Consider the following 19,469-nt stretch of genomic DNA (forward strand, 5'->3'; position numbering starts at 1 on the left):
TAATCAGCGTGGCATCTCCTTGGTGGCGATGTGATCCCTGTCGTCGGGGGGTGTCCTCCTTCATCATTCATGTGGAAGATCACGTCTGCGTCGCCGCGGCCTCATGGGCAGGTCAGCCCAGCCCTGTTTGTAATCCTCCGATACGCGTCTCCTGAAGTGACAAACACCGACTCGAACAGCCACAGCGGCGGCGGCAGCAGCAGGCTGCAGGGATCTCAGCCCAGCTTTTCTAGCTCATCTCCTTAATGGAATTGGGCTTTTAAACATCAGCTCTGATTTGCTGGGATGCAGGTGAATGTGTGTTGGGTGGCAAAAAAACCTGTAAAAATCCAATCCATGCATTGCATTGTCCTGTCCCCTTCGCAGAAAATGAGAAAGGTGCCTGGGGGAGGGGTGGGGGGGGTGAGTCAGACTGGTAAAGTATTGTGGACTGATGAAAGCTCACCTCGACAACTCAAGCATTAATCTTGGTGCTGCTAGCCGCATGTAAACATGGCTACACCCCCCACCCCTATAGCGGAGACAAAGTGCAGAGATGTGTTTTGAGACAGAGTTGTTTTATCTTATTTTAACATGACTTGTTCCCCTGAAGTAAGGCTCTTTTGAAGTGTGTGTGTGTGTCGCTAGCTGTGGCCTGCTTACATGAGTGCACAGTTGCTATTAATAGGTGAGGTTTTTTTATCTAGAGGGGTTTTGCTGAGGGGTTGAGTAGTTCTCTGAGCTGAAGATGTTTTCATGTTTCATGTGCTGCAGGTAACGTGTGTTTGTGTGAGTGTGAGAGAAAAGCTGACCTGAATACGTCTGCAATGCTTGCGGTGACTGACGAACAGCATCAAATGTAAACACACACACACACACACACACACACACACACACACAGCCGGAGCCGTCAGAGGGAGTCGCTGGTAATGAAGCTGTACAGCTGTAGTCTGCGTCTCTGTGACGAGAGGAGATGTTCTCTGGGCCAAATGAGCCGGAAAGTCTTAATGCATCAGCGGCGCATCGGACGAGCCACTGCCAAGTCTCACAGCAGCATCCGGGAAACTCGGCGGCCCCAGCCAGCAGCACACTACTCCAGAGTGAGGAGTCTTCTCGCTCAGGGTCGAGCAGATTAAAGACGACAGCCATGACGATAACTACCCATAATGAATTGAGTTTCCGCACTCCGCAAACAATAACTATAACGGTAATTGTATCAGTAAAGATATGAGCATGTCCCCTACACTGCCAATGATACATAGGCCTAAACACATGTGCCAACACAGCACAGCTGACGTTCCACTGGAAATGTATGAGCTGGCAGATATTGTTGTGGAAGTTCTAAAGAGCTTTCCATGCAAATTGCAAGTGAGTTGGCAGTGTTGACCAGTCTTAAAGGTATACCACAGGGCTGTCTGTGTCTGTCTGTCTGTCTGTCTTTATCCATGTGCTTATGTGTGCAAGTATTTGTGTGTGTGTGAATGTATGTGGTATTTCTGTGCTTGTGTGTGTGCATGACCCTGACCCCCACCATAGTTGCGTGTTGCAGTCAGACAGTCTTGCATACCGGAGTGATTGGATGAGACCGCTTCGTGGTTTCAGACACTCCAAAATACAGCCTGCAATCATGAAGGAACGTGGTGCTGGCGCGCTGCTGTGTGCAGTTTTTGAAATGCTGTGAAGTGTTTTGCCACTTGACTTGTTTATTTCCAACTTGAAGGCGATATCTAAGATGTGTCTGTTGTGCCGGGCCGGGTCTTGGGGGGGGGGGGGTGTTGATGTGCTGGTGTGCAGTTTGGGATCTCTGGCTGTTGATTGGACGAGTAAGGAGGTGTAGAGATAAGAATTTTGTCATTGAACATATGACACACACACACACACACAGAGGCTCAAATCTGCATCATGCTCACGAACTTGGTGGTTCCCTGGTCAAGTCACCTGATGTGTGTGTGTGTGTGTGTGTGTGTGTGTATGTGTGTGTCCACTGCTGAGGCACAGCCAGAGTAGATTGGCTGACAAGTTCAACACTTCAAGTTGGACACACTGCTGGGGATCTATTTGCATGCAAGGTAGATCAGAGTGTACTACAAAGCAAGATTTGCGGGTTTAGCAACTTCAGGTTCCCCCTGGATTTCCAGTGATATGAAGGTGTGCCTCTTTTAACTAAGGTGCATCGCCATGGGAACTTCTCTCAAACATAACCTGCTCTGGAGCAGGTTCAGCATTAGAGATCAAAATCTACAAAAATCACAGCCTACCGACCAAGTGGACCTTATGGATGGACGGCTCTTTAGCCAGCTCATTTGTTTCCGGTGGAGCCAGGTGTGCTGTAGCTGCTGTAGCTGCTGCTATTGTTAATTGTCTATGTTATTAGTGTCTACACAGACCTGGTTGGGTTTTGCACCTAGTGAATCAGCAGAAGCATTTACCGGTATGCGTGTGTTCATCTTTATTATTGAGCAAACAAGATTTTCAGTGTCTGAGTATATGTGTGAGGAGCAGAAAACAACGACCGCTCCACCGGTCCATTCTCTTAAATAACAGCAGCGCATTCTTAGAAGGTCCAGTGGGTAGTGAGAGGGTATCTTAAGGAAACAGGAAGTGTTTTAGAGTAATGCTAATATGAATACTCACCATGAGGGTGTGTGTGTGTTTTTTCTGGGTTCTGATGCGTACGCATCTTAAGGAGCAGGCTGGACATGAGGGTGGAAGTAGAGAGTTCTGGCCCTGTGGCCCGTAAACACACCTATGATACTTCACCCCTCCCCTGTCATTACATCTCTCCTCCTCTCCTCTCTCCTCCTCTCCCCTCCTCTCCTCTCCTCCTCTCCTGTTCAGCCCACCCTCATGTTTAATGAAACACTCAGTGGCAGCAGCAGCAGGGCTTTTAACCGCGCTGCTATTTATGGCCTCCTCTCTCTCTCCTGCTCATACAACGTCTCTCCCTCCTTCCCTCTCCCTCTCTCTTTTTTCTCTTGCCCTGTTCTGTTTCTCTCTCTCTCTCTCTCATACAAATGTGGTCTGTCGCACCAACTCCATTCCAATCAGGTTTTAGATCAAATCACAGCACAGAAACGGCTCTAGTAAAAATAGTCAATGATCTCAGACTGGCTACTGACTCAAACAAAGTCTCAATCCTTATTCTTCTGGATTTGAGTGCGGCATTTGACACCATTGATCATAGCATCCTAATTCACCGCCTTGCGAAGTGGGTGGGTCTCTCTGATAATGCTCTAAACTGGTTTCAAACCTACATTACTGGCAGAGATTTTTATATCAGTCTAGGAGATCATGTATCTGAAAAACATGACTTGCCTTTTGGTGTGGCCCAGGGGAGCTGCCTTGGTCCCCTGCTATTTTCCCTATATATGCTTCCATTGGGAAATGTCATAAGTCAGCATAATGTAAACTTACATAGCTACGCAGATGATACCCAATTGTATATTTCTGTGGAGCCAACTAACCCAGATGGCCTTTGCTCCCTCACTGCATGCCTAACCTCCATTAATCAGTGGATGAGCAAAAATTTTCTGAAACTAAATGATGACAAAACAGAGGTACTTTTGGTGGGACCAAAACTAAAGCGAGATATTGTTCTTAGTAATCTGGGGAACTTGGCACACCAGGTCAAACCAAAAGTAACAAGCCTCGGTGTCATCTTAGATGCAGAGTTAAGTTTTAAGCCCCATATCAGTAAAGTTACTCAAACAGCCTATTTCCACTTGAGAAACATTGCCAAAGTGCGGCCCTTTTTAACTCAACAAGATGCAGAAAAACTAATTCACGCCTTTATCACTAGCAGGTTAGACTACTGCAATGCACTTTTCACTGGTCTTCCCAAAAAACATCTAAAGAAATTGGCACTCATACAGAACTCTGCGGCTAGACTTTTAACTAAGACTAAGAAGAGAGAACACATCACCCCTGTGTTGGCTGAACTGCACTGGCTCCCTATTTCCTATAGAATTGATTTTAAGGTTATGTTAATTACTTACAAAGCTCTGAATGGCACAGCACCTTCATATATCTCTGAGCTTTTAATATCTTATCAACCACAAAGGAAACTTAGATCATCCAATTCTAATCTTTTAATCGTACCCAAAGTGCTCCACAAACAAAGTGGAGAAGCTGCTTTTATCCATTATGCCCCCAAACTATGGAACACCCTGCCTCTGTACATCAAGCAGGCGAGTTCAGTAAATATTTTTAAAAAAGGTCTGAAAACATACCTGTACAGGAAAGCTTTTAGTTAACTCGTCTTATCCTGTAGACTACTTTTTCAGATTATTCTACATCTGCTGCTATTGGAGGGCGCAGCCAGCCAGAAGCAGATGGGCTCCCCCTATTAAGTCAGGTTCTGCTCAAGGTTTCTTCCTGGAATATGGGAGTTTTTCCTTGCCACAGTTGCCATATGGCGTGCTTGTGGGGGGTAAGAGGGTTAAGGCTGCCAGTCTTATGACATGTCATTTTCTATATTTTTGATATGTTGCTGAGTGGATCATAAACGGCCCCAGCAATGAAGAAATGTGATTGATAATGACTGACTGACTATTATTTTGTTACATGCTTCAAATGTAAAGCACTTTGAGCTGCATTCTGTGTATGAAAGGTGCTATACAAATAAAGCTTATTATTATTATTATTATTATTATAACTCAAACTGGTGGTTTCTCCCGTTCTCCGCTCTGTTCTCTCCTGCTTCACTCTGCTGTTGGTGCTGCTGCTCTCATCTCGTCTCCTCTCCCTCCATCCCTCCACTCCACGCCAGTCATCTCCCTATCTCTCTTCCCAGGCCATCCTCTCTCTCTCTCTCTCTCTCTCTGTCTCTGTCTCTGTCTCTGTCTCTGTCTCTGTCTCTGTCTCTGTCTCTCTCTCTCTCTCTCTCTCTCTCTCTCTCTCTGTCTCTCTCTCTCTGTCTCTCTCTCTCTCTCTGTGTTTGTGTATGTTTGCTTTCTAATTCAGTGGACAGGGCATTTAGGTTGCCAGCACTACAAGTCAGCTAGCGTATAATTGATAAGAGTCTCTCTGAGTAGTCATAGTGTGTGTGAGGTGCCGTGTGTGTGTGTATGGGGGGGCGGCTCACCCTCTTCCCCTGTGAGTTTTGACCCAGCCTGAGGTACGGCCTCCAATGGAAACTTTTTTTTATTATTATTATTTTTTTTCAAGTGTTGTCAAGGAAACGGCCGTCTCTGTGGCTTCGCTGCTGCGTGCCGCAGGAAACCCGCCAGTTGAGCGCTCATGGCTGCACACATTATCCTGCATGCTGATTGGCTGACGGGCTGTGGACCGGGGATGTTGATTGGCTCAAGTGTCAGTAGCAGCTGGAGGTTGGGGCGGCTGCCCTGAGCTGATTATGATTTCATATCAGATTTCTTTGTTCCCATGTGGAGGTTCGGGGTAAAGTCCAGTGGAGATCCTCGTGCTGATTTGTCTTGAACACTGTGTGCTCGTGGCACCGGACACTCCGTTTGACATTTGGGAACGAGGTGGACTGAGTCCAATGCGATTTTGCTGTTCCCTCTTCTCATCTATCTGGGCCTTCTGACATACACAGCCTTCCTTTAGATTAGCCCCCAGCTATCATGCTGCACTTTTCAAACCAGGCTACAACTTATGGCTGAATGAAGCTTTGTTTGAACTGAGACCTTTCAAAGTAGCCCTAGTTTTCCAGTCTAGCCTACAGATAACAAAGTTGCATTAACACTGGCCCACTAAAGGCATAACTTCAGTTTATCTAACCTACAGATAGCACTCTCACTCCACTACCTTTTAATTGAGCCCAGAGCCAAAAGCCCAGAGCCAAGAGCCAAGGCACTTTCTGCCTCCTGCAGCCACGTTTGCTTCCTCTTGGCCATGCTGGCTTTTAAAGTAGCCTTTCTAGAGCGCTCCAAGCGATTCATGCCTTTTTTGTTCTGTGGAGCTGCGTGGCCACCTCTTCGACTACCCTGCAGCAAACACAGGATAAATCAAGTCTGTGGCCATAAAATCCTCTGACAAGGCCAGGAGTGTTTTAAAGCCATTTCAAATGGGGAGGCAGACCCAGCAGAGTGGAGGACCTGAGTCTCACACACACACACACACACACACACACACACACACTTAGATTAAAGCATCAACCTCCTGGTCTGAAATGAAGACAGAGAGGACTCTCTCGCTCTGTTTCTCTCTTTCTATCTCTCCCTCCCTCCCTCCTACAGATCAGATTACCACCCTCATCTCATAATGAATTCATCCAGACAATACCACTCTTGTTCTCATCTCACCCCTCGGGCCTCAACTCTCTTTCTTTTGCTCTCTCTCTCTCTCTCTCTTTCACTCTCACACACTCTCTCTATTGCGCTTGCTCTTTCTCTTTCTTTTTCTCTCTCTCTCTCTCTCTCTCTCTCTCTCTCTCTCTCAGGAGCGCAGGGGAGACTCTCTCCCTCTCGCCCCTGAGAACCAAACCTGCCCTGGAGAACCGGACCAGCAGGTTCTCCCTCTCCAGCAGAATGCCCTTGACACCAATACCGCCCGTCTCAGCACTTTCCTGTTGTTCTGCCATTGTAGTCCGAGAGCACTTTAGTCCTCCTGTCCCTTCAGAGAGAAACCAAGGAGCGTGGGAGCGTGTGCACAAGATGGAGAGAGAGAGAGCGATGGAAAGAGAGAGAAGAGAGAGGTCTGAAATAAGAGCTTGATGGCTGAACTATATTGCTGCAGTTATGGAGCTGTGGTCTGAAGTGTCTGGCCTACGGAAACACCTATGTAAAAAAAACAAGTAGACTTTACTTCCATGTAAATCATTTGTAGGACAGCCAACACACACACACACACACACACACACACACCCATTGCTATCAGGTGGTTTAAGAGAAGAGTGGTGCAGCTGCATTGCTAATCCCTAACCTGATATATTTCTTAAAAATGCCGGCCTGTTGTATCAGCTAGGGGTGTTCATGTGTGTGTGTTGAAACATGGTTTGTTGTTAAACACTCTAGTATATGCAGGTGTCCTCACCTTCCCCTCTATGATGCCTGTTCTCTCTGTTCTGTGCGTCCACACATACGCATGCAAACACGTGCACATGTCCCTGTTATTCTCCAGGCCTTCATTAGTCATTGGAGGGCAACGTGTGAACTCTGGCCTGACTGTTCTAAAACGTTCTAGAGCAGTAAGAGGCCATGTTAAGGAGGAACTGCAGGCTGGGCAGAGTTAAAGTGCTTAAAGTGTTACAAATGTGTGTAAAGGCCACCATAGAGCCAGCGTGGCCTCTGGCTGTTACAGACACAAGCATGAGACCGTCTGGGTGGTGTTTCTCTCCATCCCTCTCTTCCTCCCTTTACTCCTCCCTCCATCTCCCTTATCACTCTGTCCTTTTTCTCCTAAACAATCCCCTTCCCACTCACTCTCTCACCCTCCCCTTGTCTCTCTTAATCATTCTCTCTTGGTAGTGCCTGCACCAAACATCACTCTCCACCTCTCTCTCTCTCTCTCTCTCTCTCTCTCTCTCTCTCTCTCTCTCTCTCTCTCTCTCTCTCTCTCTCTCTCTCTCTGCCCCCCTCTTCTCTGTCTCTCCCCTTCTCTCTCTCTCTCTCTCTGCCCCCCCTCTTCTCTGTCTCTCCCCTTCTCTCTCTCTCTCTCTGCCCCCTCTCTTCTCTGTCTCTCCCCTTCTCTCTCACTCTCTCTCTCTCTCTCTCTCTCTCTCTCTCTCTCTCTCTCTCCCTCTCCTCCCCCTCTTCTCTTCCCCTGGCTTGACCTAGTTGTCGGTGGGATTCTGCGCTTTGCTCCAGCTCTGCCCTGCATTCCTCTTCCTCCTCCTGCTCCTCCTCTCCTCTTCCTCAGAGCAGAGCACAGTGAAGTCACCGATTTTGCTCCCATTCAGAACGGTTCTGCACCCTGAGCTGGTAGAACCCGGAGCCAGAGGATATGCAGACTCTCCTCTTTCCTCCCCTAATAGCGTTTCAAAAGTAAGCAAGGTTTTGGTGAAGCCTAAACATTATGGTTGTAATCACTGAAATGGCTGAAAATGACTTGCAAAAAGTGACCGAGAATTGTCTCCCTAAAACATCCAAAGTTCAGTGTGTTCCCACTATCCCTCATATCCATCATATGTAACGGCACACTTGGACCAGTCCTATTCTGAGAGCCAGGGAGGGAGGGAGGGAGGGGCTCACTCACTGGAGTCTGCTCTGCTGCCTTTATCTCTCGGACTCGGGTCAAGTACAGTGGCATGCCAGCTGGAGCCCAGGCCTCCACTCCCATCCAGGGCACATAGCTGTGGGTGTTGCTGTGTGTTGCCTTCTGCTTTTGGAGTGGACGCTCATTGGGTTGTGCAGTTGAGTGATTCACACAGAAACACACACACACACACAGGGTGTGCGAGAGAGAGAGAGAGAGAGTGTGAGGTTGTTTTTTCACCTGCGGGTGCTCTCAGTGATTTCTTTGCATCGCTTCTTCTGCGTTCCTGTCGGTGATGAAACAAATGCACGCAAACTTCCTGTTTACGTGTGTTTGCTTGCTTATCGGTCTCTACTCCCGAACAGAACTGGATACAATGTCAATGTTAAACCTCAGTTTTGCATAAATTGAAATACTGGTTTGTGTGATTGTGAGAATGCACAACAATGAGCAAGAGGGAGCATGTATTTGTCCGTGTTCGCAGTACCCTTAGGAGGAAGCACATTGGCTTTGAAGTGTGTGTGTGTGTGACACGTTTCACACAGTGCTGCATTTCCTGCAGTCAGTTTCTCTCTCACAGAGCTCTCGTTCTGCCTCCTGACACACTCTTAACACCATTATTAGAGCCCATCCACACCGCAGTGCTAAAGATGGACATGTTTGCTTCGTTTTTGACGTTGTCCTCACGGCACTGGTGTTGTCGGTGCCTGGAAATGCCCAGTTGTGAAAAGCGCGTCCCAGAGAAGAGACGGTTGAAAAGCACAGCTGTGAGGACGGGCAAAAACAGATTTTTGAAAACAATGATGACACGGCCCAAGCTGTCAAATCACGTTTCTCTGTCAAGCTTATGTCTGAGCTTGGCCCTCCTGACTTTAAGCAACTGTCTGGCTCTGTTTTTCCATTGCGCGCGTGTGTGTGTTTGTGTGCGGACGACACAAAGGAAGAACATTGTTTTTAAAAAACATCTTTTGTCATGTGGACGTACCTTTACACTCCACCTGCATCACTCTTTTCTTTCTTTCTTTTTTTCTTTCTTTCTTTCTTTTTCTAGCCCTCTCTTCTCTCTTTCTTTCTCTTCCCCCCCCCCTCTCTCTTTCTCTCTCACGCTCGTATGTGTTTAGTGTTTGTGTGAATGGATGTATTCTATGAAGCAAGGTTGCTGTTTACTGCACTGAGCATCTATAGTTTCAAAAGTGACGTGTTGTTTTGAGAGCAGCCGTTCTTTTTGAAGTTCCCTTGGTTAAGCAAGTAACCTTGCTCCCTAGTATAGCCCTCAGGTCAGTTGAAGCGGCGACAGTAGATCCCATCTGTTGACATGGATGTGCAAATTCAAAGTAGGATTTTGCATCCTCTCTCTTCGTCACTATTGATGTAGTATTATATCAAAGGCCAATCCACAAAGGTAGCGTGCACAACCACATATTGTTCTCTTTGAGTTTTATTACTTATTTATTTATTCTTCTTCCACCTGTTTGCTTTACGGGTTTCACCACCTATAGCTTTCAAGATAATGACTCGATTTTGTAACTCATAGGTCTGCCCTAATGCATTCTTTGATAGTAATTGCCTAGGCTTCTTGATAGATGGCCTCATTTTTTTTGTAGTTGCCGTCATTAATAGTTGATTATCGTTGATGACTAATGAAGTTGTATGTCTCTCGTTTACTTGTCACCTGTAACAATTGTTGGCGGACAGAGACAGAGCAGATATGTATTGATATTTATTGTTCGTCAAACAGGTGATTGGATAGTCAAACCTTACTTTCACAGCCAATTAATGGCAGCCGTATAATAGGTCACTGAATGCAATCAAAGTCGCAGTTCCTTGGAAATGTAGGTCTAGTTCTGAATGGCCTTTGTTTGTGTGGGGGCACTCCTCGTCTCATCACTGAGACTCTTCTGCCCCAGCACGGTCGTTGGTCACCATGGTAACCCCCAGTGGTGTGACCCAGAGGGCCCCGGGCTCTGCTAGGAGGAGGAGGAGTTATGTCTGGAGCTGACCTTTGCCTCTGTAAAACACACACACACTTTCTCTCGCATCGTCTTGCTTCCCCGAGTGTGTGTGTGTGTGTGTGTGTGTGTGTGTGTGTTTGTGTGTGTGTTTCATCTCTCTTCTTGTCCTCTATGATCTCTGCTTTGGCTTTGTGTCTCCTCTGGCTGCCCCTGGCCTGCCTCCATCTCATTCACTGCTGTGTCTCTGTCTCATCCCAATTTGGATCCTCGCCCCTCCTCCTCCCTTTTGTGTGTCCTCTCTCTCTCTCTCTCTCTCTCTCTCTCTCTCTCTCTCTCTCTCTCTCTCTCTCTCTCTCTCTCTCTCTCTCTCTCCTTCCCCCCTATCTGCTTGTAATTCTGAGACATTCCGAGACAAACTGACCTTCATATAACTAATAAGCATAAATATCAGTTACGTGATGTACACACATAAACACACAGAATCACTCCTACAGAGACACTCAGACACTCTTTGCCGTGTGTGTGTGTGATTGGGAGGGGGATGACATTCTCCTCTCTCCCATTACAAGGCTCTCATTGAGGAGGCCTCATTCCACACCAGTGACCTGACAGCACACTGCATTCTCCAGACCCCCATCTCTCCTCCTCCCCTGCAGGAAGAGCGCAGCACCCCACATCCACATCCACATTCAGCTCCATGTGCTCTCTGTTATGTCCACATGCTCACTTGCCTCAACCTTTGCACTATTGTTTGCACATTTGCATTAAAGCACATGTATGTTAATGCATTTACTACTGTTGGGCTACAGAATACATTTACTTCTGTTAGGCTACAGTGGCAGGAATACCAAAGGAGTGTAATGTATTTAGTTGTGATGCTGGATGTTTACACGTGCACATAGGGCACCAGCAGGCTTTGAGAGGCAGGGGGATGGAGGTGGAGACACAGCTCCTGCGTGTCTCCTGCGTCGTCTCGTAAAAGGATCTCTTATCAGCTCGCTTATCTCTACTCGTGTAGGCGCAGAGAGAAGGGTGGGGGGGGGGTCAATCCTGTCGTCAAATAAACCACGGCTTTTATGGCTCCTGCGTGATGGCACTGCCATGGTGACGGCCTCTCGTCGCGGTCGTCCATGGCAACGCGCGTTTGATTACGACTGCAATGGCCCTCATCAGTGGAGACTGAGGGGACAGGCAGCGGTCTATATGCAGAGTGAAGGGCCCTTGTCATGGCTGTTCACACCTTGAGCACAGGTTTGAGAGGCTGGGCTCACCACAGTCTTTGTTTGATTCCTGTGTGTTTGCCTGGAAGGCCATATCGATGGGCGTGGAGAACAGATTTCCACCACACTTCCATAACGCTTCGTGGGCGATATGCCCTCTTGACAGTCTTTGCGTCATTGTTCTGTGTTTTGTAGACAGTGAATGACCATTCTAATTCAGATTCCATTATCTGAGTGAGTGTGATGTGTTATAAATGTAAATATATGTTCTCAGCCCTGCTATTATGGTAACAGGAGAAATGTCTGTGCTGATGTAACCATTCGGTTTCGAGTTGGCCTCTTATGCGAAGGGTTTTGTTGTCATCTGACACAGGTTGCCTATTGTAGTGCTGTGGAAAAAAATACTCTCTGTAGTGTAGTCAGGTGAACTCTTCTCGCGGCCTCCACTCTGTTGGTAGAACCATGGCTGTCCAGATGACCTGGTGCTGTTAACAGTGCCATTGGGAAGACTCCAAACGTCAGGTCGAAGTCCAGTGACCTTTTGCTACTGGAGGCTCGAGTCTCAAGTGGCCAGTACACGAGTCCATGTCCGGTTCACTTGGTTTAGAACTCGTCTCCAGTGTCAGGTCCTCAGTTGTTTTGGCTGGAATGTGATATTCTATTTTGTTGCGTTTAAGCTCATCCTTTGCATTGAAAGTGACCTCTCCCTCTTCCTCTCCCTCTCTCTTTCCCATCCCAGAGGTGCTGGTGGTAGGGTGTGACCATTCCCCGATGATGTCGAGCAAGCGGAGCCTGCTGGTGCGGCTGGTGCCCTGTCGGTGCCTGCGTGGCGAGGAGGAGGCGGTCACCTCGCTGGACTACTCCCACTGCAGCCTGGAGCACGTGCCCAAGGAGATCTTCAGCTTCGAGAAGACCCTGGAGGAGCTCTACCTCGACGCCAACCAGATCGAGGAGCTGCCCAAAGTAAGGGGCCCAAATCTTGGGTGACGAGCATAAATGATGGGCAATGATACAAATCCCACGTGTACACACACACACACACACACAAATGTCATGTGGATTTAGTTGAGATTAAATAATATAGACACACACACACACACACACACTTACCGGCAACGTCCTGAATACCAGTCTTTCTGGCATTGTCTCATAAACCTCTAAATCTAATGACTGTCTTACTTTTGACTAAATGTCCTTAACCAAAACATGCTTAACACTCCATTGATTAATCACAGTGCACTTGTGTTAGTAGTATATTGCAACAAATTTTTAATCTACGCTTAGCCTTAAAGCATGCCTTGTTGTAATTTGCATTTATCAATGGGGTGTTAGTGTGTTTAGATTACATGTCCTTAACCAAAAGTAGGGCAGAAAAAACAATTCTTTGGAAGTGCTGTTGTAACTTCATAATGTTTACTTCCAGTTAAACCCCTTTATGAATGACTGAAGCTGCTGACTCACCTTGCCCTTTTGCAGAGCTTTTCGTCACAACCCCACACACCCACACACACACACCCACACACACACACACACACACACACACAAACACAAACAGACATATGCACGCACACACACACTCATCACACATTGCCACCTCAAAAAGCAGAGAAGAACAACAGTGTACTTTTAAGCTTCACGTCTAAGCTTCAGACGTCACACCAACACTCCACCCCAGACAGCACCGTAGTGTTTACACTCCTCTCTCTCACACACACACTGCTGGCTGTAGGGTGGGTCCCAGGCTGAGCGGGTTGGTGAGCCTCTGTTGCAGCAGCACTGGCCGCATCTCCTTGGAGACGCCTGGGAGCTCCTCCTGTCCTCCTCTTGGTCTGCCTCTAGTAAACATTGCACTGTCCCACGGGGTGGCCGTTGGGTGGGGGGGGGGGGGGGGGGATTGGTGCTGTCAACCCTGAGAGAACTCAATTAGTTCTGCTCATTAGCTTCAAATGAGATTTGATGAAGCTGTTAACCCGATTTCCCTCTGGAGTCGTCCCCACTGCTCTCATTACCTATCCTCTGGACGGCCACCGCTCAATAGCCAGACATCAGCTAGAGTCCTGCAGATTCCCTGTATCAGCCATTGGTGTGTGTGTGTGTGTGTGTGTAGGTGGATAAGAGCGGTGTGAATTTTGAGCCAAAAAAACAACAATTGCACAAAAAAAAAAATTGCAGTGTTAGGTAGAGGATGATTTTTTTTAACCCATTCTAATCTCTCTCTCTCTGTCTCTCTGTCTGTCTGTCTGTCTCCACAGCAACTGTTCAACTGCCAGTTGCTCTATCGGCTGAGTATGCCTGATAATGACCTGACTGTGTTGCCCGCAGCGATTGCCAACCTCACCAACCTCAGGGAGCTGGATGTCAGCAAGAACAGTAAGCAGAGGCCCTCTTCCTCCCCGAATGCTGAGTCACCATCATGATCACCACAACTATCCGTTTTTCATAATGACTGCAGAATCTGTCTGTCTGTCTTCTCAGTGTTCATTTGCCTTTAATAGCCTCAGCTTATATCACCCAGACAAGCAGAGATCACGCAGCAGCTGCCAACCATCTCTGCCCATACTGATCATGCATCATTTGGTGTGTGTGTGTGTGTGTGTGTGTGTGTGTGTGTGTGTGTGTGTGTGTGTGTGTGTGTGTGTGTGTGTGTGTGTGTGTGTGTGTGTGTGTGTGTGTGTGTGTGTGTGTGTGTGTGTGTGTGTGTGTGTGTGTGTGTGTTCCCAACAGCCTGCTGTCTCCAGCACTAGAATGAGATCAAATAAGCTGCTGCTGCTTGTAGTTTATGCAGTGGACCATCCCCAGCTCTCTCAGAGCAGCTCTGGCTGAGGGGGGGCGGGGGGGTTTGGGCTTAGTGTTGATCCTCCCCTCCCCAGTCCCTCAAATCTGTTATTGATCATTACATAGAAGCATGAGTAAGCAGTGCCACCAGCATCCTGCAGCACTGTATGCAAACACACACACACACACACACACTCTCTGTTCGCACACAAACACCCTCCCCCTTCGTCCTCCTCGTGACTCCATGTTGCCGTGTTCCATCTGATACGGCTGGGATGGACAAAAAAGAGCGTGTCTGTGTGTGTGTCTGTGTGTGTGACTGTGTGTGTGTCTGTGTATGTCTGTGTGTGTGTGACTGTGTGTGTGTGTGTGTGTGACTGTGTGTGTGTGTGTGACTGTGGGCATGTTACAGGGAGGCCACACCAGGCACGTAACTGCAAGTGTTCCGTTCATGTAGCGTCTGCTGCAACCATCAACTTCCTCTACAATCAGTAGAACTGACTACACCAGACGTGATGGCCGTGCATTTGTTCGAACAAAGTAGACCAGTTTTCTAAAACTGTTATTATTCTGCTCCGCAAATGGAGCGCTTCAGTTGAGGATCTGGTGTAGCCTGGGCCTTAGTCACAGAGAGAAAATGAGGTCATACGTTCAGCAGTCTTGATTGGCCTTTTCTTCCGAGCGGTGTTGCAACAGGCTTTGTTTTCGGAGGGAGATTGTGTTCAGGTGTAAAGGACTGCAGGTGCGATCAGGTTTCTCCACCCCTCCCCCGCCAGGTGTGGCATGGCATGCGGGGGACTTTTCCGCTCTTATCGTTTCTTCTCTTTCGCTTCTGAAACATTTATGAGCTCTCCCAGGGCCCTTCCCTGTGTCGTCCGTACAGGTGCCAACTTGAAGGTCGGCCAAAGCTGTGTACTAACTAACGGCACACACAAAGCCCTCGGTGCCTGACACCGCACTCTGAGACCAAGAGAAGGCCTTGTCCTGTTCGGAAAGGAATGGAATTGAGTTGTTTGGGGAAGGAGAGTCGGAGACTCCCTTAACAACAGAGTTGGTCTGGGTCCCCCAGCTTAATAGGCCAGGACGTGCCCTGTTCCATTTCCCCTAACAGCGTTAGCTAAGCTCCCGCAGGCTATGAGCACAGAAAATGGCTACAGCAGGCCAGCATGACTGAGATCTGTAGGTAGGCCTAACGTTCCCTAACGTACAGTCAGGTACAGGATACGAAGGCCTTTGCTCAGGAGTAGTGCAGCGTTTGGTAAGGTCCAGGTGAGGTGACCAGGTCCCGGTGAGGTCTATTGGTGTCCAGGTGAGGTCTATTGGTGTCCAGGTAAGGTCTATTGGTGTCCAGGTGAGGTGAGCAGGTCCAGGTGAGGTGTCCTGGTGCAGGGGATGTGGTAGAAGGCCAAGGCAGGTGAACGTGAGAGGACGTCCTGTGTTTGTTCCTGTTTGTCTGCCGGGGTCCAGATCTGGCACGGGGAACAGAGCGCGCTTTGTCTAACGAGGAGCAAAAGGCCAGTGGCCGCTGAGTGCTCTCTCTTCAGCTAAGTGGCCTCCACACAAAACACCAGCTTCTGTGAGGTGAAAACTCACTGAGGCGCTCGCAAACTTCATCATTCGCCACAAAGCGAAAAACTGTCAGACACCGCATTCAAAAAGGTGTGTATGTGTAGGGGAGAGAGTGCTTAGGCAGCAGTTTCACATAACTCTGTGAGTGCGTGCGTGTGCGTGCGTGTAGCGCCACAGTCTTTAGGTCGTTAAGGAAGGAAGTGGGGAGAGCTGGTTTGCATCTCAAACCCTCATGATTTATAAGCATCCTCCCAGTGGTCCTCCCCCATCCTGTATGCTTTTTTAAGCCCTCTCTTTCACTTTCTTTCTCTCTCTCTCTCTCTCTCTCTCTCTCTCTCTCTCTCTCTCTCTCTCTCTCTCTCTCTCTCTCTCTCTCTCTCTCTCTCTCTCTCTCTCTCTCTCTCTCTCTCTCTCCCCTCCCCTCCCTCCTGCTACTCCCAGCTCTGCTCTGGCACTCCTGTCCATTTGTCCTGTTTTGTTTTTGTTTTGTTTAAATTTTCATATTTGTCCAAGAGAACAACCCAATAAAGGCATGTATCTGTTTTCTTTCAGGCATCCAGGAGTTTCCAGAAAACATCAAGAACTGCAAGGTTCTGGCCATAGTGGAGGCCAGTGTGAATCCCATCTCCAAGTGAGTGCCCTGTTCACATGCACTTGCCTCTATAAACCGGACACAGCTGTTAGTTACTCTGCAAATACACAAGTGCACTGTCAAATTAGGTTTCTAAAAATGACTGAAAAAAAGCAGTGCAATCAATAATCATGTTATCCCACACACGCCTCGGGATGGATGAAGAAACACCATTACATTATGACATGGCATCTCATATCGCTCGCTCGCTCACTCTCTCTCTCTCTCTCGCTCTCTCTCTCGCTCTCTCGCTCCAATGCCATTTATCCTTGTCTCTGTGTTTATCTCTCTAACACCAACACACAGATAAAGATAAACAAATCCAAACATTTAGTACGTTTGCCCAGTCTCTGTGCCCAATGTTTCCCGCTTATTTCTTTGTTGGACTTCCGCTCTTGATGAGGAAATGACACGCTGGGGAGAGGGCTATATTTAGAGCCCTATATAATGACTCGGATCAATTATTCATTCACAGCAGACCACAGCTTCATTCGTTCTCCCCCTAGCTCCCTCTCTCCCTCTCTCTTTCTCTTTTTCCTCCCCTCACATGTTCACACCAGCAGTAGGGGTTTCTCTGCAGTGTCTCCGCCATATCAGTCCAGCCTGCCGCTCTCTGAGACATGTGGGAGTGCCACTGGGCAGTGAGGGAAGGCCGTATGTCAGTCACGCTGCGTGGGCTGCCTCCCTCGCCGGCCTGTGGGCTCTGTAGAGCAGAGGGTGTGAAGGGCTCCTGATGTGTACGGCCGCAAGGCGTCTAGTGGAGGAAGTGCAGCAGAAGGGGTCTGTTTGGCGTTGTGTGACTCACCACTGTTGCTGTAATTGTGTGTGTGTGTAGGCTTCCTGAAGGCTTCACCCAACTCCTCAGCCTCACACAGCTCTACCTGAATGATGCTTTCCTAGAGTTCCTTCCAGCCAGCTTTGGCAGGTAAGAAACCACTCTGATACACACACTCATCCAATGGACACACACATACACACACACACACACACACACACACACACACACACACACACACACACACACACACACACAGATTCAGATAAATGCAGTAAAGTTGAAATGTGCTGACTGCTGCACTGTTTACTGTACAGAACAGCATACTGACCTGGGACACTGTCTAACACTACCAATTACAAACCTCAGTTCATCCAGAATCCCCTAACTGTAACACTCTTGCTCATGCACACACATTTTCTCTCATGCACACACACACACACACGCACACACACAGACAGTGACACTTATTGTCATTTGCCTACATTATAAATATCTCTTCTCTCAGGTTAACCAAATTACAGATCCTGGAACTACGAGAAAACCAGCTGAAGCTGTTGCCAAAGTAAGGTTCCCTGCCCTCTAGCACCTGATCCATTACTATGCTGTTGTCTTCCTTGTTGTCCCCGGTGGTGTGCCGTCAGGCTTGTTTTGGTTTTGATACGAGCTTGTTTATGAGGATGTTATGAAGAATGTGTTAGCGGAGCGCTGACCATGTGTGCCTGTACTGAAGTGTCCTGATGTGTCCCTGCAGAAGCATGCATAAACTCACTCAGCTGGAGAGACTGGACTTGGGCAGCAATGAGTTCACTGAAGTGGTAAGTGTGCATTCTTTCTTTCTTTCTCTCTCTCTTTCTCTCTCTCTCTCTCACCCCTGGGCAAGCCTGTGCTCAGCAAGATCCTGCTCTCTCACACTCTCTTCCCCACACACACACGTGCACAGACACCCACCCATACACACACACACACACACACACACACACACTTAGAAAACAATTTAGTGTCTTGACCCGGCTAGAACAAGTTCCCCAAAAGTGTGTGTGTGTGGTTTTGGTTGTTTGTTTTTGTGTGGAGGTTTTTTATTTTAGCAAGCATGCTATTAAGCAATCATTCCCCCTCCCTCCCTCATCTCAAAACAACATTAGAACTCAGAGTGTCTTAGTATGCACGAGTCGTCATGTCACAATTTACATGCATCTCATTGAATCAGACGCATTATGTCACACTGCTCTCTTGTGCTCAGTTGCAAAGTTCTCTCTGCCCCACATCTACTTAACGTTATGTATTATTCTCTCCATCTCACTCTGTTTCTCTTTCTCTCTCTCTCTCTCTCTCTCTCTCTCTCTCTCTCTCTCTGTCTCTCTCTCTCTCAGCCTGAGGTGCTGGAGCAGCTCACAGGGATCCAGGAACTCTGGATAGATGGGAACAGACTGACATTTTTACCAGGGGTGAGAGGAGTTGCCTTTATTTGTCCAGTGTCACATGAGTCCATGTGTCAAACACAAAGAACGAACGGTCAGTTGGTTGGCCAATTTCTCCCTCTCGTTCTCTCTCTCTCTCTTTCAATTCAGTTTCAAGTGTTTTTTTGGCATGACAAATAGGGCACTTGTGTTGCCAAAGCAGTCATTAAGAATGCAAAGAATAAGAAATGTCAGTGTTCAGATTTGCATACATGTAAACCTCCTCTTGCTCTCTGTCTCTGTCTCTCTCTCTCTCGATCATTAATTCTCTCACGCACTCCTTAGCTGATTAAAACCACCAAACTGTCACTCCTAATTTTGGAATTCAGTTGAGTTTCACGTGAAGAACCGAAACTCTGCTTGCGTAATGAGACTAATTGAGACTTCCTCAATGATGAATATGCGAGTAGATTGGGTCAGGAATAGTTCCACACAGAGTTACCCACGAGGAGTCATGGTAAGACTCTACTCCTCCAGCTTATTACTTCCTGTCTGGATGGTTTCAGTCTCAGAGTAAGGCAAGGCCAAGCCACTGACTTTTACTCCCTGTCCATTGAGTTACTTCCTTGTTTGTGTTGTTAGCTGCGGTGTTGACTAAGGACTTGTAGTCACATGTGGGGTGTGTGTCAGCCATGTGTCTTTAACAAAATGTCATGAGTCATGCATGATTTCCCCTACTGAGTGGTAGTAGTAGGTCAGCTCTTATTCACCCCCTGCCGTTCTCTCTCTTTTCAGTTAGATCTAAAACTTAAAGCGCTTTCAGACATACGTTGTAAGACCGGAGGTTCTGCCGATGTTAAACGGTGGGGCCGTATATCTGAACGACATAACCAGTCATATGGAAGTCCGAATTTAGCCGGTTGTTCTACTACTCCCCTCCTAGTATTTCCTCCGACATTATGTAAATGTGCGGTTAAAATTCACACCTAGTGAGAGGGCGTGTTGGTGACGTTT

The 19,469-nt window shown here is 47.7% G+C and overlaps 1 protein-coding gene across 4 annotated transcripts in view; it reads left to right on the forward strand.

Annotated features, from left to right (window-relative positions):
• erbin (erbb2 interacting protein) overlaps positions 1–19,469 on the forward strand; it is a 56,609-nt gene that overhangs the window by 13,245 nt on the left and 23,895 nt on the right. For 3 of the 4 annotated variants that reach the window (XM_076303682.1, XM_076303681.1, XM_076303683.1), the window contains exons 1-7: positions 12,066–12,268; positions 13,558–13,675; positions 16,202–16,280; positions 17,116–17,205; positions 17,564–17,620; positions 17,810–17,873; positions 18,429–18,503. In XM_076303682.1, coding sequence (XP_076159797.1) covers positions 12,077–12,268; positions 13,558–13,675; positions 16,202–16,280; positions 17,116–17,205; positions 17,564–17,620; positions 17,810–17,873; positions 18,429–18,503 — 675 coding nt within the window. In that variant the 5' untranslated portion in view covers positions 12,066–12,076. Of the gene's footprint in view, positions 1–12,044; positions 12,269–13,557; positions 13,676–16,201; positions 16,281–17,115; positions 17,206–17,563; positions 17,621–17,809; positions 17,874–18,428; positions 18,504–19,469 lie in introns of those variants that run through there. The other variant, XM_076303680.1, reaches the window with a different exon arrangement.

The sequence above is a fragment of the Alosa pseudoharengus genome, unplaced genomic scaffold, assembly GCF_046254945.1.
Source record: "Alosa pseudoharengus isolate Yale_2024_CS ecotype anadromous, Long Island Sound unplaced genomic scaffold, YU_APseudo_1.1 YU_APseudo_1.1_scf_24, whole genome shotgun sequence".
Classification (NCBI taxonomy): Eukaryota; Metazoa; Chordata; class Actinopteri; order Clupeiformes; family Clupeidae; genus Alosa; species Alosa pseudoharengus.